The sequence below is a fragment of the Chelonia mydas genome, chromosome 2 (assembly GCF_015237465.2).
Source record: "Chelonia mydas isolate rCheMyd1 chromosome 2, rCheMyd1.pri.v2, whole genome shotgun sequence".
NCBI classification, from domain to species: Eukaryota; Metazoa; Chordata; order Testudines; family Cheloniidae; genus Chelonia; species Chelonia mydas.
The window spans coordinates 175,210,067-175,236,993 of record NC_057850.1 but is presented as its reverse complement, the minus strand read 5'-3'; the positions used below and the strand labels follow the sequence as shown (position 1 = coordinate 175,236,993).

General features: G+C 44.6%; 1 protein-coding gene across 2 annotated transcripts in view; it reads right to left on the bottom strand.

The window, feature by feature from the left end:
• Positions 1-16,835: 16,835 nt before the first annotated feature.
• The window catches only part of DPY19L1 (dpy-19 like C-mannosyltransferase 1), a 95,805-nt gene continuing 85,713 nt past the window's right edge, over positions 16,836-26,927 (bottom strand). For both annotated transcript variants that reach the window (XM_037890067.2, XM_043540612.1), the window contains 3 exons: positions 26,049-26,148; positions 24,004-24,129; positions 16,836-18,894 (listed from right to left, as the gene is read on the bottom strand). In XM_037890067.2, the coding sequence (XP_037745995.1) occupies positions 18,738-18,894; positions 24,004-24,129; positions 26,049-26,148 (383 nt within the window). In that variant the 3' untranslated portion in view covers positions 16,836-18,737. The remainder of the gene's footprint in view (positions 18,895-24,003; positions 24,130-26,048; positions 26,149-26,927) is intronic.

Here is a 26,927-nt window from a genome sequence, read left to right as displayed (position 1 = left end):
TGAGTATCCAGTGGAAAATGAATGTGCTGGTGTTGTGTCACAAATACCACCAACTCAGAGGCTGAAACAGATGGGCAGAACACAAAAATATCCTGAATGCTTCTTTCAGCTTTCTACCTTCTGATCTTTACTTAATACTCAAATCTAACCAAGCACTTTCTTTTTTCACTCCCATGTTTCTTTACCATCATCACCACCTCTAACTCTTCAGACATTTCCTGTAACCATGGTGGTAAAACCTTGATGTGAAGTGGACCAGTGGCAGGGGGTTGGTTTCTTCTTTTTACAGGGTTCTGGAACTCTTGGCCAAAAGTAAGTGGTGGTTTTTGAGTACCCAACTTGGAGACATCTTTACAGAGGCCTGGTTTTCAAAGCACTTTCTGAAAGTCTGAATTGGACACCTAAAATCATTAGTCACCTTTGAAAATCTTGGCCCTTGTCTTTTCTGTCCCCTGAGGTCTGTCCCCCTTACTCCCTGATAATCCACAGCTCCAAGGGTATTTTCTTCCCCAAAGACTCAAGAAATAGCTCACGCTGGAAACCATTTTAGAGCTAAGCCATAACTCATCCACGTTTTTTGTAATGACTTCCTGCTGTGGCTGATGCATATGAGACATTCATCAGGTCACCAAAATATCTCCTCACTGCACTCCTGTTGCTCTTACTTGGCTTGATGCACCATGTGGTTGGGCTTACTCTTCACCGCTCTCTGGATCATTGCCCTGCTACTGTAACAGGTTGCTCTGGCAACATTCTGTATAACTGTTACTCTCCCATTCTTCCTGCCCCTGAGCCGAAGTCTTTGCTGGAGCATAGGTCAGAGTTCTATCTTTTCAGGATTTTTCAAAAAGCATTACACAGCGTTAAGACACAGGGCTCTTGAAGGAAATCTCCGATAAATGGATGTTAATGTCAAAGTGAAAGTACTACACACTTCCTTCGTAAAACAAACTTTTAATGCATACAACACATTGTAAAGTGTATAAAATATTGTAAATATTTGGAATATTGTGAATAACTTTTAAACCAAAGTTATTAAACGGTATATGTCATGGGGCTCCATATACTGAGTTCCCCCCTTTTGTTTCTGTTACAAACATTAAAATACAGCAGAACCCCATTTATCTGATCTAATTGGGACTGTGACCAGATTGGATAATCAAAAATTTGGATAATCCGGAAGACGGGAAAGTGCGAGGCTGCAGTGCCATCCAGCGGCCACAGCAGGGACTTCTGGACCTGTGCGCACTGGTTGTTCGGTTAATACGGACAGCTGAATAATGGAGGGTCAGATAAACGGAGTTCTACTGTATAAAGTTTCAATGTAATATTTTCTGTACATTAGCAGATGCGTCAAAACACATTCCCTTCTGACTCTCTCTCTCAGAGATGACTTCTCACCTTTTATATTTCAAATTGGTCTTGTTAGCACTTATCCCCCCCCCCCCCCCCACACACACACCTTGGTAAGGCAACTCCCATCTTTTCATGTGCTGTAATATATATACTGCTTACTGTATTTTTCACTCCATGCATCTGATGAAGTGGGTTTTAGCCCACAAAAGCTTATGCTTAAATAAATTTTTTAGTCTCTAAGGTGCCACAAGGACTCCTCGTTGTTTTTGCTGATACAGACTAGCATGGTTACCACTCTGAAACCTGTCACTCTTTGTAAAGTGACCCTAATATGTAGTGTGTGCCAGCTGGACTCTACAGTGCTGGAGAAGAATGGTAGCATCTGAGTCCTTTCAAACGCATCATAACCCTGTCAGCAAACAAACAGTGTGGGGATCTCCACAGCTAGCAGCATTCCAGCCCTCGGGTTAATTGCTGACTGGTCCTTTCAGCTGCTGGTGAAACAGAAGTCTGTAGCCTGTATCCAAAGTGGTCCAGGTTCTGGGATCAGCATATAAAATATCCACTTGCTGGATCTCTATAAGGCTGTCATGCTATATGGCACCATCTTCTCCCCATAAACCCAACTAAGTCAGGCAAGAATTCACAAACCTTTACTAACAGAGACAAAATCCCGGTTTAGAGCAGTTATCGGACAATCAAATGTGAGTTTCACAGGCTCTGTAACCTCCAGGGTAACAAATGCTCCCCCCAAGCTCTCCTTCTCGGTCCGTCAAATATCCTGGTAGACCACACACTATCTTCATGGAGGGCTTACCTAGTAAATAAAAGCTAGAATATCACTGTCCTGTATCCAAAGTGCTGCAGGGATTAGGACATCAGACACATCTCTTAGTCCTGCCTCAATTAGCCACTGAGTCCAAAGGGCTGACTTTAGCTCCTGTAATTTGTAACCTTTTGCCCCATGTGCTCTGATTGGTTCAGTTCTAAGAGGGTGACTAGTGCATGACCTGCCAAGTGGGTTGCCAGCAAAACGTACACAGCTGCAGAAACAGCGACTGAGCGTGTCTAGTAACTGTCACACCCTGTTCTAGATGTTTCTGGATTCTTCTAGCTGAGTTGCCAGTGCTCTGCTATGCTCTCTGCACATGTGCAGAAACACGGAATATCCACTAAGATCCATGTTTCCTCCCCACTGCTTTTCTCCCTCTCCCTGAGAGAGCCAAAGTCAAGTCCTGAGTATAAAGTGTGTGGGTTACACTACACCAGCGGTTCTCAAACTGTGGTCGGGACCCCAAAGTGGGTCACAACCCCGTTTTAATGGGGTCGCCCGGGCTGGCTTGCTGGGGCTGAAACCAAAGTCTGAGCCCCACCACCCAGGGTGGAAGCTGAACCAGAGGGATTCAGCCCTGGGCGGTGGGGCTCAGGCTTCTGCTTCAGCCCTGGGCGGAGTGGATTAGATTACAGCCTCCCTGCCCAGGGCTGAAGTCCTCAAGCTTTGCTCCCTCCCCTGCAGGGCAGTGGGGGTCGGGCTTCGGCCCCATCACCTGGAGTGGTGGGGCTCAGGCTTCAGTCCCCCTTCCCAGGGGTCGTGGAGTAATTTTTGTTGTCAGAAGGGGGTCGCAGTGAAATGAAGTTTGAGCAACCCTGCACTATACTACATGATTTTTACTCAGAGCTCTAGATTTAAACAGAATTCCCACTCTAGAAGTAGAACACTGGTGACATTCCTGCTCTGACATCCATGCCTAGCTAATGTGTAAGGCTTGGAAAAATGCTTACCCAAAACACATCTGATATTTATTATTTGTTCAATATCAGCAACATGATCAGCAGTGTACTGTACGCACAAAATAAAGACAGACTTTGCCCTATAGAGCTTATTGTCTAAGAGACACACAGAAGGCAAGAGCCACTGGTCTTAATCAGTATGCGTGTTCCTCTTCTAATCATCAGATACCATGCATTTACGACAGTCTACTATAATGGGTGTCTAATACAGACAATCTGAGGGGACTCAAGAAATGTGCAATATATGGCCACTTTACTGACCTGGAGTGATTCCTTCAAGGTTTATATCCAGATAAGCCTTATCTGATGGACTCAATCCTGTTTCCTTCACAAGAGCTTGCCTCCCTTTCTGTAAAGTCTGGTCTACACTACAGGTCTATATAGGTGTAACTACGTTGTTTGGGGGTGTGAAAAATCCACACCCCCTGAGCGACATAGCTATACCAACCTAACACCCCACCCCATCCCACCCTGTGTCTGGGGTGCTGGAACAATTTGTATAGTGGGGGTGCTGTGAGCCATTGAACCAAACTGTAAACCCTTTATATGATGGAAACCATTTTAAACCCCCCTCCACACAGCTAGTTCCAGCACCTATGCCCCATGTAGACAGCACTCTGTTGGCAAGAGAACTTCTCCCCCCGACATAGCTACTGCCCCTCGGGTAGGTGGATTAACTAGGCCGATGGCCGCGCTCTCTCCCATCAGCCTAGAGCATCTTCATTGAAGCGCTACAGCACTGAAGCTGCGCTGATGCGGCGGTTGAAGTGCAGGCTTTCCCCAAGTCACTACGTCCTGATGCTGACGTGCATTTCAGTTCTCCCTTTCAAATAATTCCAATTAACAAGGTCTAGCATGGAGAATAGTTTTTAAAGGGCCCAGTTTACCTAGAGGAGCAGCAAGTGTGACCAATCTGTGACAGAATATCCAGGCGTATGTATACTAGCTAGCGTGCACAGCTCCAACAGATGGCTCCTCAACGTAAACCAAGCGTATTAGCTGACTGTAGAAGAGACATGGCCATGCTATTAGAGAACAAGATCCTACCCTACTTTTAAGTTTGCAATGATTGTTTTGCACATGCCTCTTATTTCCATAGTTTATTTTTGGGTGGTTGGCATGAGAGACATAGTCAGTGGAAGGCAATCTTGTTCCAAGTGCAGTCTGAGTTCATTAAGACCAAGTTTCATTTCAACAATTCTACTGGACCTCGGATTTGCTTTAGGATTTATTTCAATGGGGATTTTATCGCTTCACTGCTGTCCAGTGTACCAGGTTAATCAGACACAACATACCATCACTGCTGTCCTGTGCATTTCACAACATTCCATTATGCATTCAGTGGCACATCGTGACACTATGGGGCTCACCCAGACCAGTAAGGGGTTGTGTTCTCGCCTGCTATGTAACCATGGGTGCTTCTGTGCAGCTTTGGCTCAGAGCCTTGATACCAACAGCCATCTTACAGCATGGTGACCTCACCCTGGCTCCCATCAGCCTGGTTTCTCTGCAGGGTGACACCAACAGCCACTCCGGTCTTGAGCCTACCCAAAACCGTCTCCTCTTTAGTGCTCAGCCCAATTCACTGTAGCACTCACAAAACCTTATTGGGTTCGCTGCTCTTTTAAAGAGTCAGTGCACAGCGCCAGTCTGTTAGTTTGGCTGAGGATTTTTAGCCTTCAGTTTGAAACACTGCACTGAGATGGTTGTGTACTAAAACAAGATTAAGTTCATTAACAAACAGAGATTTAAGTGATACCAGAAATGCAAGTGATACCAAGTAAAGTCACTGGAATAGAAATGGTTACAAACAAGTAAAAATACACTTCTAAAACTAAAACCAACTTAAACTATAGCCTTTCATTCACAGCAGTTTCTCTCACCACATTTATTCTTCCAACATGGCTTGTTCGTCTTTAGCCAGGCTCCAGCACAGAGACCAAAGCACTGGGTTGCCTTGTCTCCTAAGTCATTTTGGCATCCTTCACCTGAGGAGTGCATGAGAGGCCATGCCCCCTTGCTCTAAAGTCCCAATCTAGGCAAGGTTGTTGAGGAATTAGCAGTCTTTCAGGCCCTGGGCCTCTAGGCAGGGCAGAGCCCCAAACGGATGGTCTGACATCCTATCTCTGGCAGACAGCAGACAAACACAGGCCTTTTGGCCTAAGATGGGGAGGCTGCCACCCCAGGAAGGGGGTGGGGCAGGTTGGCAGTAGGGGGGACCCGGGCCTACCCTACTCCACCAGGTAGGGCCCTGACAGTGGCAGAGGGTTGCATCACTGGGTCAGCAGGGATCCGTCCGAAACACACTGACCTGGATTCTGGTAACAACACAACCGGACTAAAGTCCGGTCTCCCTGGGTTACTTCCTACATCCCCATTCCAGTGTACCTCTACTCCATGGGTGTCCTCTATCTCCCCGGGGTATATGGCCAGCAGCAGTCCCAGCAGCTCCTCAGCATCCTGGTCTGCTGGCAGCTCTGGTGAGTCTTCAGTGCTGCAGAGGTTGTCTTCAGACTCCAGTTGTAGGGGGAAGGCATCTGTTTCCTTCACCTGCTCCAGCCCAACTGAACTGCAGGGCATGCCTTTTATTCTTCCTGTCCTATCCCTCTGTTTCCGGCAGGGTGGGCATGTCTGTCTCGGCACTGCCCACCATGGGTTGGGTGCTGGCTCCTCCCTGTCAGTCTCCAAAAGAGCCATGCCCCCTTGCTACTCTCAGAAAGCCCTCCTGGGGGCTCAGCTTGCTGTGTCCACTAGAGAGCTGATTCCATGTTAATTTTTGCAGTCTCCTCCCCACATCAGAATAGGTACATGGTTATCACAACCCCCTTGCCCCCCCAAGTTTGATAGCTTTATTTACCTTTTATAGAAATAAACTTCCATTGTCTCTTCTTGCTTAATTTACATTGGAGACACGGTCAAGTGGGTGGAACCAGTCAAGTGGGCCCTAAGCCCTACCTGCCAAAAACATTTTAAGAACACAGTTCCAGCACGTATATATAATTGTTCATATCACTTGTACATACACACACGATAATATTAGAGTCCAAAGTGTTACCAGTTCACATTAGATACAGATTATGACAACAGTGAGTTGGGGTACATTGAGCTGGCCAGATCAGCTGAGACTATCTGCTAGAACCAGGGAGCCCCTTGCCCTCTGGCATTGAGATGCTTTTAGGGTTACACATAACCAAAGTTCCAAGGAACGCAGCAGCAAAAGTCGGAGGCTCCACATTCAATGGTTTCTTCTGAATAATTCATGTCAAGCTGTAAGAGCGAAGCTGGCCTATTAAATGTCACTGGGCTCAGCTCTCTTGTTCCAGTCCAGGTGTGCCTATGTTTGTTGTAATGAGGAGGGTGCGCTGAATTCAGAAGCCTAAGAGGGGAGCTCAGAGTCCTGAGATAGAGAGCTTAGAACTCAGTGTTTAGAGAGAGAGAGAGGGTCCGGAGTCCTGAAAACAAAGAGAGCTTAGAGGAAGGGCAGATCTGGGCTGAGAACTTCAGGGAGGGGGATGCACCTGCAGGAGGGAGTGGTGAGAGTTTCCTGATCGAGCAGTGGAGCCAGGTCAGGCTGGTGATGGCATGAAAGTAGTCGGGGGTCACCTACAAACTTTCCCAAGCCAGAGAGGTCTGATGTCTGAGAGCAGCAGAGGGCTCTCTACATCACAGAACCAAAGCTGGAGGGCCAGAAGGGCTGGGGAGTGATGGGGGGTGAGCCCGCTGATTTCTCCAGGCAAGAGCTAGAACCCTACCTGGGAACGAAACAGGGCAGAGAAACATTCCAGCTAGAGGGGAATGGTGAGAGATGCCGGAACTGTACTTGGTGTTGGACTGTTGGGACAAATGTACTGTTTGGATTGTGCTGGTGGGGATTCTAGTTTACGGTAGTGAGACTTTTGGTAACAAAGCAACCCGACCCAAATAGCTATTTATATACTTTGAGGGGGTTCCTGAATTTATTTATTTGAGGAATCAAGAGGGAAACTGAGGCAAGGGGCCATTTGCAGGGCTGCCTTGCGGCCACAAAGGGCATTTGGAAGGAGGCTGTGAGTTTACATAAGCACAAACCTAATGGAGGAAACCGCCAATTCTCCAGGTAAATAAATATAACCAAGAGCAATGTTCCCTTTAATTTTTGACAGGCCATGTGCGCAAAAAATTTCTTCTGTGCAAATTTTTGTGTGCGCGGTGTTTCGCCGTGTGCACGGGGTTTAGGATCTGTGTGCGCGCGCACAGCTTAGAGGTAACAGTGACCAAGAGCTTATGAATATGAACACACAGGGCTGTGTTTATGTGAATTCATCAAGTAAGGGCTAGATTCTGACATTCTGACAACGCTAGTGGCGTTCTGTTATTTTCTTTGTTAGGCCTGTCCTGTAGTAGGTGACTTCTGGGAACTCTTCTGGCTCTATCAATCTGTTTCTTCACTTCCGCAGGTGGGTACTGTAGTTGTAAGAATGCTTGATAGAGATCTTGTAGGTGTTTGTCTCTGTCTGAGGGGTTGGAGCAAATGCGGTTGTATCGCAGAGCTTGGCTGTAGACGATGGATCGCGTGGTGTGGTCAGGGTGAAAGCTGGAGGCATGTAGGTAGGAATAGCGGTCAGTAGGTTTCCGGTATAGGGTGGTGTTTATGTGACCATTGTTTATTAGCACTGTAGTGTCCAGGAAGTGGATCTCTTGTGTGGACTGGACCAGGCTGAGGTTGATGGTGGGATGGAAATTGTTGAAATCATGGTGGAATTCCTCAAGGGCTTCTTTTCCATGGGTCCAGATGATGAAGATGTCATCAATATAGCGCAAGTAGAGTAGGGGCGTTAGGGGACGAGAGCTGAGGAAGCGTTGTTCTAAATCAGCCATAAAAATGTTGGCATACTGTGGGGCAATGCGGGTACCCATAGCAGTGCCGCTGATCTGAAGGTATACATTGTCCCCAAATGTAAAATAGTTATGTGTAAGGACAAAGTCACAAAGTTCAGCCACCAGGTTAGCCGTGACATTATCGGGGATAGTGTTCTTGACAGCTTGTAGTCCATCTTTGTGTGGAATGTTGGTGTAGAGGGCTTCTACATCCATAGTGGCCAGGATGGTGTTATCAGGAAGATCACCGATGGATTGTAGTTTCCTCAGGAAGTCAGTGGTGTCTCGAAGGTAGCTGGGAGTGCTGGTAGCGTAGGGCCTGAGGAGGGAGTCTACATAGCCAGACAATCCTGCTGTCAGGGTGCCAATGCCTGAGATGATGGGGCGCCCAGGATTTCCAGGTTTATGGATCTTGGGTAGTAGATAGAATATCCCAGGTCGGGGTTCCAGGGGTGTGTCTGTGCGGATTTGATCTTGTGCTTTTTCAGGAATTTTCTTGAGCAAATGCTGTAGTTGCTTTTGGTAACTCTCAGTGGGATCATAGGGTAATGGCTTGTAGAAAGTGGTGTTGGAGAGCTGCCGAGCAGCCTCTTGTTCATATTCCGACCTATTCATGATGACAACAGCACCTCCTTTGTCAGCCTTTTTGATTATGATGTCAGAGTTGTTTCTGAGGCTGTGGATAGCATTGTGTTCTGCACGGCTGAGGTTATGGGGCAAGTGATGCTGCTTTTCCACAATTTCAGCCCATGCACGTCGGCGGAAGCACTCTATGTAGAAGTCCAGTCTGCTGTTTCGACCTTCAGGAGGAGTCCACCTAGAATTCTTCTTTTTGTAGTGTTGGTAGGGAGGCCTCTGTGGATTAGTATGTTGTTCATATGTCACGGCTAACCTGGTGGCTGAACTTTGTGACTTTGTCCTTACCCATAACTATTTTACATTTTGGGGACAATGTATACCTTCAGATCAGCGGCACTGCTATGAGTACCCGCATGGCCCCACAGTATGCCAACATTTTTATGGCTGATTTAGAACAACACTTCCTCAGCTCTCGTCCCCTAACGCCCCTACTCTACTTGCGCTATATTGATGACATCTTCATCATCTGGACCCATGGAAAAGAAGCCCTTGAGGAATTCCACCATGATTTCAACAATTTCCATCCCACCATCAACCTCAGCCTGGTCCAGTCCACACAAGAGATCCACTTCCTGGACACTACAGTGCTAATAAACAATGGTCACATAAACACCACCCTATACCGGAAACCTACTGACCGCTATTCCTACCTACATGCCTCCAGCTTTCACCCTGACCACACCACGCGATCCATCGTCTACAGCCAAGCTCTGCGATACAACCGCATTTGCTCCAACCCCTCAGACAGAGACAAACACCTACAAGATCTCTATCAAGCATTCTTACAACTACAATACCCACCTGCGGAAGTGAAGAAACAGATTGATAGAGCCAGAAGAGTTCCCAGAAGTCACCTACTACAGGACAGGCCTAACAAAGAAAATAACAGAACGCCACTAGCAGTCACCTTCAGCCCCCAACTAAAACCCCTCCAACGCATTATTAAGGATCTACAACCTATCCTGAAGGATGACCCAACACTCTCACAAATCTTGGGAGACAGGCCAGTCCTTGCCTACAGACAGCCCCCCAACCTGAAGCAAATACTCACCAACAACCACATACCACACAACAGAACCACTAACCCAGGAACCTATTCTTGCAACAAAGCCCGTTGCCAACTGTGCCCACATATCTATTCAGGGGACACCATCACAGGGCCTAATAACATCAGCCAGACTATCAGAGGCTCGTTCACCTGCACATCCACCAATATGATATGTGCCATCATGTGCCAGCAATGCCCCTCTGCCATGTACATTGGTCAAACTGGACAGTCTCTACGTAAAAGAATAAATGGACACAAATCAGATGTCAAGAATTATGACATTCATAAACCAGTCGGAGAACACTTCAATCTCTCTGGTCACGCAATTACAGACATGAAGGTCGCTATCTTACAACAAAAAAACTTCAAATCCAGACTCCAGCGAGAAACTGCTGAATTGGAATTCATTTGCAAATTGGATACTATTAATTTAGGCTTAAATAGAGACTGGGAGTGGCTAAGTCATTATGTAAGGTAGCCTATTTCCCCTTGTTTTTTCCTCCCCCCCCCCCCCACCCCAGACATTCTGGTTAAACTTGGATTTATGCTGGAAATGGCCCACCTTGATTATCATGCACATTGTAGGGAGAGTGGTCACTTTGGATAAGCTATTACCAGCAGGAGAGTGAGTTTGTATGTGTGGTTTTTTGAAAAAAGAGGGGTGGGGGTGAGAAAACCTGGATTTGTGCTGGAAATGGCCCAACTTGATTATCATATACATTGTAAAGAGAGTGGTGACTTTGGATGGGCTATTACCAGCAGGAGAGTGAGTTTGGGGGGGGGGGGGGGGCGGAGGGTGAGAAAACCTGGATTTGTGCTGGAAATGGCCCAACTTGATTATCATACACATTGTAAGGAGAGTGATCACTTTAGATAAGCTATTACCAGCAGGAGAGTGGGGTGGGAGGAGGTATAGTTTCATGGTCTCTGTGTATATAACGTCTTATGCAGTTTCCACAGCATGCATCCGATGAAGTGAGCTGTAGCTCACGAAAGCTTATGCTCAAATAAATTGGTTAGTCTCTAAGGTGCCACAAGTACTCCTTTTCTTTTTGTGAATACAGACTAACACGGCTGTTACTCTGAAACTCCATAAACAGAACCAGTTTTCCTCCTGTTGAGTTTACCGGGGGAATAAGAGGAACCTGATCTAGCCTATGGAACTTTAAGAAGGGCTAGAATTTAGGGCCTCCCCAGCAGCATAGTCCAGTGGGTAGAGTTCTAGACTAGGACTGGAAGGTTCGGATTCTATTTCTGGTATAGTAGAAAGAGAGCTTGAAACATAAGGCCTTGTATCAGAGGCCTGGTGTGAGGCCTAAGGCCTGAACTCAAGTAATACTGAAGCTTTGCTGATATAAAGCAAAATGAGAAGAAGTCAGGCCCTGCCTGCTTACAAGCTCTCAGAATCTTGCAAGAACGGGGCTGATATTGCAGAAACACATTTCTAAGAGGTGCTAGGCACATTCCAGAAGGGTGATACCAGAACATCTCAATACCAACACAGTCCCTAAAGATAACAGGAACACAGTGACGCATCCTAAAGATGAAGTCAGAATGACAGTGTGATGGATAGAGATGTACAAGGGGATGAGTGGTAACTGGCTAGGTCAGAGGGTGTCAACTCACTATGTCAGAGGGGCAGTACCTAACTTGTTTGCATTCGTGTATGAAACGGAGTCTCAGAGGGAGTATCTTTGGCCAGCCTAGGAGGCAGTGGAAAGTCCTGCCACTGACAGAGCTGCATCCATTGTCATGGGCATACATATGCTAGTGTAACTGCAGGCATTGATCCAGGGAGCTAGGGCTGTGTTTTATTGGCAATAAACCTGGCTGGATGCTTTCGTACCTTAACTGATCTTGTGGTTATTGGGCAGTTCGCTCGAGGTCTGCTGCACCAGCTGTCTGCGCAGAGCTGGGACGGCACACATAGAGAACACACATGCGCAGCCGAACATCTAGCAACATCTGACCACACCGTTGATTTGTTAGATAAAATTGGCAAGTTATTTAATCTCTCTGTCCTTCTGTCTCCCCAATCCTTGGTCTGTTTACACTGTAAACTATTCAAGGTAGGGATGGTCTCATGTATTTGTACACTCAGGTTGGGCATCTAGGCACTACTGTAATACAAACAAATAATACCCATTGGGTATTATTCAGAAGAGCAGTTCTGTATAAGCTCAAAAGCTTGTCTTTCTCTCCAACAGAAGTTGGTCCAATAAAAGATATTACCTTGCCCAGTCTTTCCAATATCCAGGACCAACACAACACCACCACCACTTCCTGCATTATAAAAGCATGAATTTAGTCCCTCATGCCTACATCACATGATTTTGTGGAGACAAAAGTTACTGCATATTCAAACTTACGTCAATAAGATGCTAACATTTCCCATCACCATTGCCTAAAGTCATAAAATGTTCTCTGATCACACTTCCCCATGAATTATATTTCATATCACATAAAAATGGTGTCCAAAGTACAATCTATACCTCCTCTGTGATGTTTTAGGATACTGTAGAAAAGCTTTTAAATAGCCATAATAGAGATGAAAAAGAACTTTTGGCCATTTAGCGTCATTCGCTGCCAATGCAACTTTGTACGTTGCAATATAATTCCGAGTCCTTAGTTCAGTGAAGGGCCCAAATCCATTTGCTGTGATGTAAGATTTTAACTACCGTTTCTGCTAAGAACTTTTCATATAGGCCTGGATGAGGACTAGCTGACAAAGAACAATACATAGCTAAGAGAAAGCTGGGGTCATCCGATAACCTTGTGTGTTTCAAGTCAGTGAGCAGAGTCAGCATAACTCCAAATGTAATTGGGTGTTCTTATTGTGAGTTATAGCCACATGAAGCACTGAGAAGGGCCTCATGGTTACACCCTAATGCAGGGAGGAGATAGTGGTACAATACCCCTCAGATCCCAGACAGAGTTTGGGGAGAGGCCTAATATGATTGACATGAATTATGACACCCTCCCCTCACAGATGTATGCCAATCCTAGCCCAGAGAAATGCAAGGGTAAACTTCTAAACAATTGTTATTGTTAAGTACTAATTACTGCTTTTTTGCTTTAAATCTCTAGGAATGTACCTGTTGGTCAACCGAGAGAGCTGCTACCTCATTCCCCTGGACCCCAAAATTAGGATTTAACCTGTATACTTTAATAGACATAGTTTGGGGGTAATTACCTGTGTGTCAGCAATATGTTAATTTGGTCCTTGGACAGAGACATTATGTAATCTTTTAGACCATTGGCTTATTGTGCTTATCTTGTCTTGCTGCTGGAACCTATCCAGGGAATTGGGAAAACCCATCCTCGTTGCTTCTCTCCGCCCAATGAGCGCCCTGTATAATCTATTGTAATTAATTGTTCTGCAGTGTCTCTGAGCCTGATAAACAAGGTGACACTCTGCCAGTGCAGTGCATAATAAACTCCTGTGCTTGACTCTACACAGTGTCCATTTTGGTCCTTTATTCAGGCTTGGGTTTAATGAAATGCAGAAGGACCCTCCACTATCTGGAAGATTATTCCACAGTTACTAGCTCTCATTGTAGGGAGATTTTAAATAAATGTAGCATAATTTTCCATTTCATTCTATCCCATTGCTCCGATTATCACCATAAAAATAATGATCCTTCCTTAATGTTTACACTATTCAAATATTTCTATCTTTACACCTTGCTCCGCCCCCGCAATCTTATTAGTCATCTCTAAAGCTGGCTATACTTAGGCCTTTTAGTTTTTGCTTCTAAATCAAGCTTTCCAGTCCCATAACCATTTTTGTTGCTCTTCCCCGTACTACCTATGTGTTAATAAAGTATCAGAACTGAATACAGTACTCACCCAGCTAGTCTCCAATACTAGATTCTTTGCTTACACTAGATCCGCAAAGATCTTAGAGAAGAGCATGAGTATCAACTCAGTGTTTAATACCCCTTCCAGATAGATCCCTGAAGTGATTCTTGATTATTCCCATATCCTCAATTGTTCATAACATTTGTCCCCCCCCCACATGGCCTATAATCTTCAAATGATGACAAAATTGAAAAATGTTTCCACTTAGCCAAATAGACCTAGTAGATGGTTTTCTACAATTAAGCAGAGTGTTCTGAACTGCTCTGAGCATTGCCCTTCCTCCTCATCTAACCATGTACCATCCATGCTGTGAGGGGCAGGCTGTGCAACACCAGATGAACAACTTGGTGTGGCGCTGAGTCAGCGAATTAGAAAGGAAAGAATGAGGTTTGGGAGGTCAAGCAGACAAACTGAGAAGGTCAGGGAACCCACACTGTCTTGGCCAGGGTGGTGCAATAAGTATCAGGTTGGCACAGTCCAACCTGAGTTTGATGATAACCTGAGGGATGAGAGGAATAAGGGGAAAAGGCATACATTAGGTCAACTCCCCAGTTCAGATGGGAGGCATCGAGTTCGGGACCCAGAACTGAGTCCTGCTCAGGAACAAAACTGATGACATTTCTTATCTTTTGTTAAGAACAAGTCAACCAATGGAATGTCCCATTTTCCCTGAAAATGGACCTCATTATGGTGCTCTTTAAAGATCATTTGCTGTTGTTTGAGAAAGTCCTGCTGAGTTGGTTGGCCAACAGGTTTTGAGATTCCAATAAGTATGCCGTTGTGGGCATATCTTCCTTGTTCTAAAACTCCATTGCCTCCTGACAATGGTGTTTGGAATGGGTTCCTCCCTCCTCCTCTGATATTACATTGTTATGGCACTGTCAGCGAGTATGTGAACTGTTGCTCCCTGATCTGATTCTTTAAGGCGTGATACGCATTGTAAATGGTCCAAAGCTCCAATATGCTGATATGACAGGACACTTCCTGCTCTGACCGCAGACCCTAGATGTGCTTCCCAACCTACCGTGGACGCACTGGTGGCTACTGTTCTGGTCAGCAGAAAAACAGGCAAAGGGGAAACTCTTGAACACGTTGTTTTGTTCTGCCCACCACTGTAACAAGTGCAATATTTCTGGAGGCACTTGGACATATCTGTCCAATGACTGGTAACTTGGGCAATAGACCAACTTCAATCATGACTAAAAAGAACAAAAGATACAATCTTGTGTGTTTACTCATATAAGGGCATGTGGCCATATGGCTCAATAGCTTCAGGCATAGATGGACATGGTCAAAGGATGTCTAGACAAAGGTGCCGAATTGTTTGGAATGACTTGAACAGAAGAAAGGCCCTTGAATTTGTAGATTCTAGTAGGGCCCCAGAGAATTTGATTTTTTGAGTTGGATTCAAAATTGACTGCTCCATTCAAAACCAGCCCCAGTCAATCGAAAAAGCCCAGTGTGACTGAAGAGTTGTTCCTTGGATGTGCCTCTGAGTTGGCAGTTGTCTGGGTACAGAAAGACATGAATTCCCCTTCTTCTGAGACACAGTACTACCACTGTCATGCATTTGTTAAAAGAAACACGGGGCTGATGACAGGCCAAAAGGGGACAACAGTATATTGATAGTGCTCGCCAGCGACAAAAAAAATCTCAGGAACTTCCTGTGACCTAGGAAAATTGCCATGTGGAGATAGGCATCGTGAAGACAGAGCAGCAAACCAGTTGTTGTAATTCAAGGGAAGAACAGTAGCCAGGGTAAGCATGTGGAATCTCATGTACTTGATAAACTTTCTGAGATTGCAGAGATTGAGGATAGGTCTCATCCATCCCTGAGACTTGGGGATCAGGAAGTACTAGAAGTAAAATCCCTTTCCCTGATGATGAGGAATCTCCTCTATAGCTCCAAAGCACACAGAATCTGGACCTAGTGAAGGAGCAGTGATTTGTGAGAGGGGCCCTTGAAAAGCAATGTGGAAGGGCGTCGGATGGAGAGAAAGTGTATGGCGTAACTTGATCCCACAGTGCTTAGGATACATCTGTCCCTTGTTATAGTATCCCAAGCACTGTAGAAGTGAGCCAGCCTCTCCTGGAACTGAGGAGACAGGGTTGAAACATTCACAACTGGGAAGCTGCTCTTGATATGAATGTCAAATAGGATGCCTGCCTGAAGATGGAGGAAGACGGGCTGGTTGGGTAAAACTAGAACCAGAAGATCTCTGTGATCTATGCCTTTTTCTAGGGAAGTTCTGTTGCCTATCAAGGTAGGATGGCTGACAGAAGTATTGCTGGGGGTGATCTTGCTGGTGTTGCTGCTGACCCCCAAAATGACGTCTCTCTGAGGCCCAAGTGTAATCCCCCAAAGATTGTAAAGTAGCCTGGGAGTCCTTAAAAGGATGCAATGTCCCCTCATCAGTTTTCTCAGAAAACAAAAACTGATCCTCTATGATCTGTTGAACCTCAGGAGCTGTGCCAGAATTCTGTAACCACGAGGCCCTCCTCATTCTCACAGCTGACGCCACAGCTGATGGACAAGGCATCCACTACATCCAGCGAGGTTACTTTTCCTTGGGGGAGCAGAGGAAGGGGAACAATCCCTCTTCCTCCTGGGTGAAAAGTCTAAGCCCTGATGTAGAGCCCCAGTCTGTACCGGCACAGGCACTCTGGGGGGCTGACAATCTGCAATGCTTCTCAGCACCTCCTCCATCCCCTCCTGCACCCCAAAAGCCCATTATTATACTTTTACACTAATATTCTGTTAGTATTAGATTAAAAGATGTTTTTGGCTTTGAAATTGAAAATCCCTATGCCACTCAAGAAAGGTCAAGGGGACAAGATAGTGTAACCTTCAAGATGCATTACTCACTTTCAAAGAGAGATGTGCCTCAATCAGTCTCAAAATAATGGCTGGGGGTATAGTCACTGACACTCTACAGGTTCCTCTTTGAAGACTAATGTTTACAATATTTTTTTTTATTAAGAACAAATCTCAGTAAATTGACTAATTGAAACTTGAAATTTAGGAATGAATTTCCACTCCAATCAACATTTGGGGGTTAGGCTCATGATTATGTTTTGTACCTACATTACTAAGTGACATTTGTAAGGAAAGGAAAATGGAGGTTGACAGAATTTTTTTAAAGCATTAGAGACTCCTGATCTGTTCCATATCATTTGGCAAAGATTATTAATCTATGTAGTCGTCATACCTGTACCTGACATAATCATTATAATAAATTCTGTAAAATGTGATGTTTATAATGAGTAAAAATACAAAAACACATTCCATGAATTTTTTTATTTAACTACACATAAGTACATGTGAACAATTGAAATAAACCCCATAAAAATACAGTACTTTTTTGAGCTGTAACACTATTTAGTCACAATGTTTATATAGAAAGATATCCTTTTTACTGCTTTTTTGAAACTCATCACCATATTTTTAAAAAATTCTCTCTTCTCTTAAGCCCTTTTTAGTGATTGTTTCCTTATAGAAACTTTACCAAAATGTGTTTTTGTAAAAGTTAAAAAGTTAATATGTATTTTCAACCCTTTATCTGAACCCTCCCAAAAAGCAAATTTTTTAAAAAATCAAATACATAAAATACTGATCAGCTTTTATTCCACAGTTTTCACATATGTTCAACATTTTATTACTACTGTAAAAGAGGTTTATTCCTACAGCATCTATTACTGCTAGATGCAGTCAGGGCTGAATATCCAGTACAGCCACCTAGACCACTGTCATGTCATTAGGCTGCTGACTGAACATTTATATAGTCTCAACAGTTACAAATCTAGATTACTTGTGATGTTTTCCAGTGGCTGTAACATATAGAATTTATAACATCTTGTTTGTTAATAGTCTGTACAATATCCTTGCTCCAGTACACTGGGAAGTGAATTCCTCCGTGAAATTAAGTCCTGTAGCATCCACAATGTCAGGGCCACATTATGGTGATAGAAATAAGAAAAAACTTCAAAGCAGGAAGGATAATTGCACTCTACATGGTCAGACAATTCAAGGAAAGTATATCTAACATTTGGTTTAGTGATTACATTTAAGCAAACTTTTGACCATAATCATAGTAAGGTCAGGTTAATTTTGTTACAAGGGTTTTTTTCAGTATTATTTGGATATTTTTAAAAACGAGCATTAGTTAAATAAAGCTAGATGTCCAATGTACAACAGAATCCTTAAACGGGCTTTAATAGCATCTCCTACAGAGTTAAGATATAGCTCTAGCACATCTGGCAGTGCAGAGTTTATTCTATGACCTTACTAAAGCTACACAACAACAAGAATAAATGATGGATTTTGCCTGAATAAAATATTTTTTCCCTTATTAAACTTCGCATGTGCGTGTCTGGTTGTTTTGAATGTACTAGAATGTTAAAAATCCTTGGGCAATCAGAGGCTAAGCTACCGCTCAGTTGCAAATATTCCTCTCATTGGTTTAATTATTTTTTAAAATTAATATTGAAGTTAAGATTCCAAGCACATGCAAAGTGCACATCATCTAAAATGTGCAGATTCAAGACTGTTTAAAAACTATTTCCATTTAAAAGACAAACTTAAAGGCCTGACATGTTTTTAAAGTGATCCAAAATTTATCAGCAACCCTTCTTCAGTTTCTCTTAAAACCATCCCTCACACAGATATGGCTAAAGAAATTGTGACACTTCTTCAGAAATGTGTGATCAGTATCACATTATCCAAAGAGGAATACTGGGAGGATCATTATAATGTGATGGTGATTTAAGAAGTCTGCTGCTAGGTGCTACAGCACCATCCATTAGTTCCTAATTACTAGCACCAATGGTTTAAATAACCTTGCTTTGCTAAGACAGACTGACAGCATTTTTTAACAATTTGATTGGTTTTGAGAACTGTAGTTACTTTCTACAGCCACTTAACTTTTGTTTGGATCAGTATTTATTAAAGAGTGTGCAAACATATAATCATTTGCATAGCAAACCTCAAGAGACTGACTCTGAAATAGAAATCCAAACTGTCAGGTTAAGGTACTTCTATAATCAGAATTCCTTTAAAATGACAAATATTTAAAAATACACATTTCCTAATTTTAAGTTTAGTATAAAAGGTGTTTCTGATTTAGAATTTTTATACAGTTACCAGTTAAAAAGTTGAAAAAGATTGACAGTTCTTTGCACTGAAGTGTTATTCCCTAGTAACCTTCAAGACTCTGTAAATACTGTTCTGGAATACTGTGTTGAAATATGGCCTGGGGTCCTTACTCATACGGTTACATAGAGGAATTTTGCCAGCATTGGCAGGTTCTTCCACATCCCAAATTTCAGGCATACTGCAACCGGGCCTAGAAAATATTTGAATATGTAAACAAAAATAAAGAAGGATAAGTAAGGAAATGTAATGAAAGAAACATATGACAAGTTTGTTTTATAAACTAAGGGTTAAAAATGACTGACCTACAAAGGGGAAAAAAGGGTTTCTGAACTCTTGCTCCTTTATGATGAATTACGGAAAGCACTTAGGTCTTCTTTAAAGGTTTTTTTCACTTGTCTTTATATTGGAAATACAGGTCATATTGGAGAATTAGTGAAAAAATGGTTACCTACCTTTCGTAACTGTTGTTCTTCAAGATGTGTTACTCATGTCCATTCGATTCTGGGTGTGCACGCACCCACATGTGCGGTCGGAGATTTTTCCCTTAGCAGTATCCATAGGGTTGGCTGTGGCGCCCTCAAGTGCGGTGCTCACGTGTCTGTATATTAGGCACCGCTGGCCCTACGCCCTCTGTTTCTTCTTGTCAGCAACTCCGACAGAGGGGCGGGAGGGCGGATAATGGAATGGACATGAGCAACATCTCGAAGAACAACAGTTACGAAAGGTAGGTAACCATTTTTCTTCAAGTGCTCGCTCATGTCAATTCCATTCTAGGTGACTCACAAGCAGTATCCATGGAAGTGGGCTCGGAGTTCACGGTCTTGCAGCTTGCAGCACTGCTCTGCCAAAGCCAGCGTCGTCTCGAGTTTGCTAGGTAAGTGCATAATGAGACGTGAACGTGTGGAGAGATGATCAGGTAGCGGCCCTACAGATCTCTTGGATTGGCACCTGCGCCAAGAAAGCTGCTGATGACACTTGCGCTCTAGTCGAGTGTGCCGTCACAGCTGCTGGCAGAGGCACTTTTGCCAGCTCACAGCAGTAGCGGATACAGGCCATGATCCGGGATGAAATCCTCTGAGCAGACACTGGGTGACCTTTCATCCTATCTGCCACCGCAACGAACAGCTGTATTGACCTGCGAAACAGCTTTGTCCTGTCGATGTAGAAGGCCAGCGCCCTCCTGACAGCCAAGGTGTGCAACCTGCGTTCCTCTTCCAATTTATGAGGCTTTGGGAAGAAGTATATGTCCTGGCTGGTATAAAATTGGGAAACTACCTTGGGTAGGAATGCTGGGTGCAGCCGCAGCTGGACCTTATCCTTATAGAATACTGCATAGGGCTGCTCTGAAGTAAATGCCCTGATCTCAGACACCCTGCGGGCAGACATTATCGCAACCAGGAACGAAACCTTCCAGGAGAGAAGAGGAGAGCAGGAAACCAGAGGCTGAAAGGGAGGCCCCACGAGCTGCGACAGCACCAGATTCAAGTCCCAGGGAGGGACAGGATCTCAGACGTGAGGGTAGACACGCTGCAGACCTTTCAAAAACCGGGCCATCATGTTGTGAGCGAAAACCAACCTGCCCTGGAGTGGAGAGTGGAAGGCTGAAATAGCGGCCAGGTGGACCCTGATCGATGACAGGGACAACCCTTGGAGCTTGAGGTGCAGAAGATAATCCAGAGAGGCCTGGATAAATCATTCCAAGGCCCAGCATGTGAACCTTTTCCACTTGGCCAGGTAAGTCGGTGTGGTGGAGGGTTTTCTGCTACCCAACACGACCTGTTGCAGCCGGGCCGAGCATTCCCGTTCTTCCGCATTCAGCCATGCAGTAGCCATGCTGTCAAGTGCAACGCCACCAGGTTTGGGTGCAGAAGACTGCCATGGTTCTGGGATAGCAGGTTCGGCCAGAGAGGTAGCTGCAGCGGGGCAGCTACCAAAAGATCCAGCAGTGTGCCGAACCAGTGCTATCGAGGCCATGTGGAGGCCATCAGGATAACCTTCGCCCTGTCCTGTTTGATCTTCACAAGGACTCTGTGAATCAACGGCACTGGCAGGAAGGCATATATCACCATGGGAGCAGAAAGGTGTCTGACAGGGAGCCCCTATCCATCCCCTGGATTGAACAGAATACGTGGCATTTCCTGTTCTGACAGGAGGGGAACAAGTCCACCTGGGAAGTCCTCCACTTCCAGAAGATCATACTGATCGCCTCCAGATGGAGTGACCACTCGTGGCGAGATGAGAAGGTCCTGCTGAGGTGATCTGCTAACACGTTCCTGGTCCCGGGCAGATATGTGGCTACCAGATGAATGCCATGCCACACACAGAAGTCCCAAAGGCAGAGAGCTTCTTGGCAAAGGGCCAACGACATAGCTCCACCCTGCCTGTTGATGTAATACATTGCAGCGGTATTGTTAGTCAGGACCTGCAACACCTTGCCCTTCAGGTGGGACAAGAAAGCCTGAAAGCCCAGGTGAACCACTCTGATCTCCCTGACTTTTACATGGAGGGCCAGATCGTCCTGCAACCAGTGGCCTTGCATGCTGAGCTTGCCCAGGTGGGCTCCCCAGCCCAGGTCCGAAGCATCGGAGGCCAGGGTCAGCGACGACCAGCGAGCCTGGAGGCGGGTGGGTATACAAGTACTCGAATCCCATGGCTAGCACAAAGTGCTTTTTCTCAGCCCCCTTGGAGGTGGGAGGGATGCATGACAGGGTTTGCCAGAGGACCTTGGCTATTTTTAAGACCCCATGGTGCACTGGTCGTGTAACACGGGCAGGGGTAGATGCCGAGAGCACACTGAATAGGATGTCCACCTGTTCAGCCATCTCCTCTACCTCTAGGCCCAAGTTCTCAGCCACCCATTGAAGCAGGGCCTGGTGCTCTTTGAAGTTGTCCGGCGGCCTGGCACTTGAGGGCCCTGCACCACCTCATCCGGGAATGACGATGATGACTGGACCACCAGGGAGGCTCCAGAACATCATCCTCCACGGGGGAAGAGGGTTTTGGGGTGGCACTCGCTCCTCTCCCCTGTCCTCTGAGTGCACTTTGCGCACCAAGCCTGGTGCCGCCAGCTGTTGCTTTGAGGTGGCAGCCAATTAATGGTGCGAAGGGGGCATCGGCATCACAGGCATGCCCCACGCACTCCAGTAGGGCCACTGTGCCGGCCACTGGCTGTGTGGCCAAGATGGCATCACAGAGGTCGATGAAGCCTCGGGTGTCCAATCGCGCCAGTGATGCCTCGGTGAGGGACTGAATTCCCTCTCTGTGCCAGAGGAATCCCCTTCCGGTGACCACAGTGGGGCTGTCGATGCCTGCATTTTGAATAGGAGGACCGGGGATGGGGGGACTGGTACTGCGATGAGACTGTTCCCAAGGTGCAGGGGACGGGGATCTGTGCCAAGAAGATGACCGGTGAGAGGATGAACGATGCCAGCGATACGGTGATAGGCGCCTCCCTATAGGGGATCTGCGTGGAGAGGGCAGAGACCGCAATCATGGTGCCGGTGATCTAGGGCGACCTGCAAAGCACCTGCGTTGCAAAGCTGGAGATCTGCAGCGTGGAGACAGAGAGCGTTGTCTTGGCTCTGGCGATTGGCGACACTCACTTGCCCTCTGGGGGGCTTGACAGCTGGCTTACTCTGGTAGGGAGCCTTTACTACTTCCTGCAATGCACGTGGTGCCAACGATGCTGGTAGAGGCCTCTGCTCTCTGGGTGCCAGGAGAGCTTTGGAAGGTGCCATAAGCCTGGGTCCCCAACCGCTCCTGGAAGTTGGTGGCACATCCCTTGGGGGGCTAGGGCCCCCCATTGGGGAGGCACGTCCATGTGGCTCTGGTGTGGGCGGGTGGCCCGAATTGGGTCCTTTACCTGATACCCCATGGCCTTTCTTGCTCAGTGCTGGGGAGCCGTCTTTCTTGGACTTCTTTTTGGGCACCGGTGATGGTGAGCAATGCCGGGCAGAACCCAGTGCCGGGCATGCACTACGCACCAAGGGCGAAGTGCTAGGGGCAGAGTCTGGCCAGGAAGACTCTGATGCTGGGCGGAGAGCAGCCTCCATGAGGAGGGCCGTCCAATGGATGTCATGCTGTTTCTGCGTCCTGGGTCGAAAGTTCTTACAGCTGTGACACATGCGATTCCCCCAAGCACTTCAAGCAGCTGCTATGGGGGGTCACTTACAAGCATAGGCCTGTTGCAGTCAGAGCAGGGTACAAAACCCGGAGACCGGGGCACGCCCCACCTGGGGCGAAGTCCCCGTTGGGACTCTAACTTGTAACTACACTACGTAACAACCACTTAAACACTAATTCCTATAAACAAACTGCTTACAAGGCCCTAAGGCTTGAAGACAGTAGAAACGAAACAGATAGCTCTTGCTAGGCAAGGAAAAGGCACTCTGACGAACCACCACGAGTGGTAAGAAGGAACTGAGAGGGTGTAGGGCTGGCGGTGCCTAATATACCGACGCATGAGCACGGCACTCAAGACAGCGCCACAGCCGACCCTACGGATACCGGTAAGGCAAAAATATCCGACAACCGTGCGCACACCTAGAATGGAAGAGACATGAGCAAGCATTCAAAGAAGAAATTATATTACAAGATCAAAGAAAAAAGTATATAGTCAGAAAAAGTCTTGTTTGGGTTTTGTAACATCTATTTCATTTCCATGCCTAATTAGCATTTTGCAGAAAAAATTCAACATCTTTGGACCTCCTTACACATACACATCTGCAACTGCCTTCACAGCATAGCGATCTGCTTGCTCTGCATTAACTTTAATTGTGTTCTACAATTATGTTTAAGCTTATAATCCTAAAAGGTTCACACACAAGCTTAACTTTACACATATGAATGAAGTCAATAGAACTACTGTGTGTAGAGTTACTTGTGTATGTGAAGGATCTGGGCCCAAATTTGTTTCTGGTACTTAATTATGGTTAAGGATAAATGTAAATTCAAACTGCATATTAAACACAAATTAGCTAATACCTAATGTTCATATACCTGTGGGTATATTTGAACAACATACCCCGACATAAAGAGGCTCAGTGACTGTAAAGGTTGTAAAGTCTATTTTTCTATTCACACATCCTAATTCTGTTTGTGTGGATAGAGAGCCTGGCTCTATCTGTATTAATTCAATTCATACAGTTTAAGAACTTGTGCTAAATGTGAAATAAATCCTTAAGTTCTAATGACACAGTTACCATAATTCTCTCATCAATCTCCACAATCCAAAGACAAGATCCAGTATATCCTCAGCTATACTTTGGACAGAATATTGATGCTGAATACTAATACTTACTTAGTTCTTCTTATGCACCATGACTCTTCTAAGATGTAATAATTCACTCCTAGTTTTAACAAATCTTTTTTCACTTCTTTTGCTGGTTTTCGACTGTACATGGAATACACTATTTTAGTTCTGGCCCTTTGAAAATAAAAAATCCATAAAAGCTGTTAGGAAATAGGATGGGAGGGTGGGGAGAACCAAATTATTTAGGATGGATAAAATAGCCAGCCTGAGATACCATAGTGAGGGGGATTGTATAAAAAAGGCAGACCGCTTTGGAAGAAAAGCATGTAATAAAATTATATTTATGTTAGAGTACTTGGGTTTAACATTTAAGTTATTTGCCCTCCTATTTTAGACATGGCACCAGGAAACACTGCAGCTTCTTATTTCATACCGACTGTGTATCACTTGTAGGAGAGAAGCAACGACTTTCTACTGAATTGGTCTTTAAGACACACTTATATTTTAGATGATTCAGTTCCAGACATTTTGTTCTAACTTCACTCAGATTCATTCCACAGATTTTGACTGAAGTGGGTTACGTTTCTTCTGGTTTAATGAGAAACAAGATAAATTTCCTGGTGGACCCGTTTGCCCTCCCAGGAAAGTGAACTTCCTTCGATTTGTAAAGAGAGACTTCAAAAACAGAACTTGTTTCTTTCCATTTCCCACTAGCATGAACAAAACATGATTTTAGTTTAAAGACAAGAAAGGGTGAGCAGAATCACCAAAAAGGAAAGCCTGGCATTGTGATCTACTGTCAATGCACTGAAGCAATGTACATAATCATATAATAACCTTAATAGAATTCTATTTGTCCTGTAAAAGAGAAGGTTGGTGAAAGTCTGAAGACATGCAGTGAATCATTTAGAATATTCTCTACAAAATCCTGTCAGTCTAGTGCTCATATGATTGTGGGATGGGGAAGTAAGGCAAACAGCTGTTTTGCAGACTTGTCCCAAAATATTAAGGCTCTGATACCAAGTACAGTTGAAAGGGATTGTCTGGAGACAGAGAGCAACATGATTATAGTTGGATCTTACATGTGACTAGAAATATACTATAAACATGTGGCACTATCTGTGTGCTCCCCTTCCCCTACCCTCTTTCCACAAACTTGAGTTGCTGAAGATTGTTGCAATGATACTTGTGGATAAGATGTTAAAACTTTTTAAATAAATGAATTTCAGAAGCCAATTTACACAAAAAGTTCAGGTTCTGAAAATTGCAAGGAAAACAAATTAAGCCGTCAAATGCCATATGAAATGAACTGATCAAAAAAGTCTGTGCAAAATTTGAATTTCAATCAGTCTTAATAAAAGAAGTTCCCAACTTAATAATCAACATTTAAATAATATGGATTTAATATTTCAAGAAAACACAACCCTTGCTTCCAGTAATAACTAAGTAAATAAAGCTGCAATCTTGAGAACTTGTCTGTTCACTGGGCCATGGGAAAACAGAGCAACAAGAGGTAGATTAAGTAGCAGGATGTTGCTTCAGACTTCATAATTACACAATATTTTTGATTACTAAGGCTATATTTATACTTTAAACGCTACAGTGGCACACCTGCAGCTGCATTACTGTAGCACTTCAGTGTAGAGACTACCTATGCTGACGCGTGGACTTCTCCCGTTAGTGTAGGTAATCCACCTTCCCAACGGGTGGTGACTCAGTCAACGGCAGAATTCTTCTGTTGATCTAGAGCTGTCTACACCGGGGACTAGGTTGGTTTAATTATGCCATATAGTGGTGTGGATTTTTCATACTCCTGAGCGACACAGCTGAGTCGATCTAACCTTTTAGCATAGACCAGCCTTAAGTCTGAACCATTACAGTGTCTCTACTACTTCTATCCCACAATGGACTATTGTCCTTCAACTTGTTGATGACTATTTTAAAACAATGTTGATTAGTCAAATAAAAATATGACCTAGAACTTCATGGATTTTTAAAAGATTGTACTAGACAACATGATGATCATTCCTGTTGTACATCACAAGGCTAAAATAATTAATGTTAGAGGAATAAAACTGAACTTTGAAATTTACCTCAGCCCTGCATCTTCATAATGGGGATGATTTACAATCGGTCGAAGGGCAGACAACTTGACACTTGCCATTGTAGGCATCGCTCCTGCAAAAACAGCATCTGTAATATATAATGAAAGACTTATTTAAAGCAGGGATAATTAAAAAAAGGGGAGAAGAGATTTTCAGTTTCAAATAGTCAAACCAGGACAACACAACAGAATAAATGTAAGGACGGAGAGATCTGTTGCACTTTAAAAATAAATAAATAAATAAATAAATCCTTAAATTTAATTGCTCTGAAAGCTTGGTTCAAATAACCTGTGAAGAGATGCTCAAAAGACAAAGGCCAAGGATTTTCAAAACTAACTATTTATTTGGGATGATAAGCACCTTCTGGAAAAAAAAAAATCTGACTTTTTAAAGCAACTCAAGTTGAGCACCCAAAACGAGGCATGCAAAAATCACTGGTCATTCTGGAAAGTCTTGAGTACTGTATCAGTCTTAAGGAATTAAACTATTAAATTTGTGGACTTAATATATTTTATTAAGTTTTTTTGGTCGTGAATCTGTATATTGACACATTCATGCCAGTGTCGATTTTTACTTGATTTCTGATGCATGTACACCCAAATATTTCCCACCTGACTGTGATATAAGTCCTTAGTGCATGCAGATACTTTCACTTTTATAACTATCTATTTATGGAGAAGCAGCTCATTTTCTGATTTATCTGTCTACCTTTGAACAACAGGAGAGGAACAAACAGGGACATGCCCAAGAATGAATAGGGCGTGCTCTACTGATGAAATGAAAAGCAAAGCCCAAGTCTGCATATGGATCCATGCGGATAGAACCCTACAATTTACGTTGAGTCCATTTAAGTCTATTAGTGATACT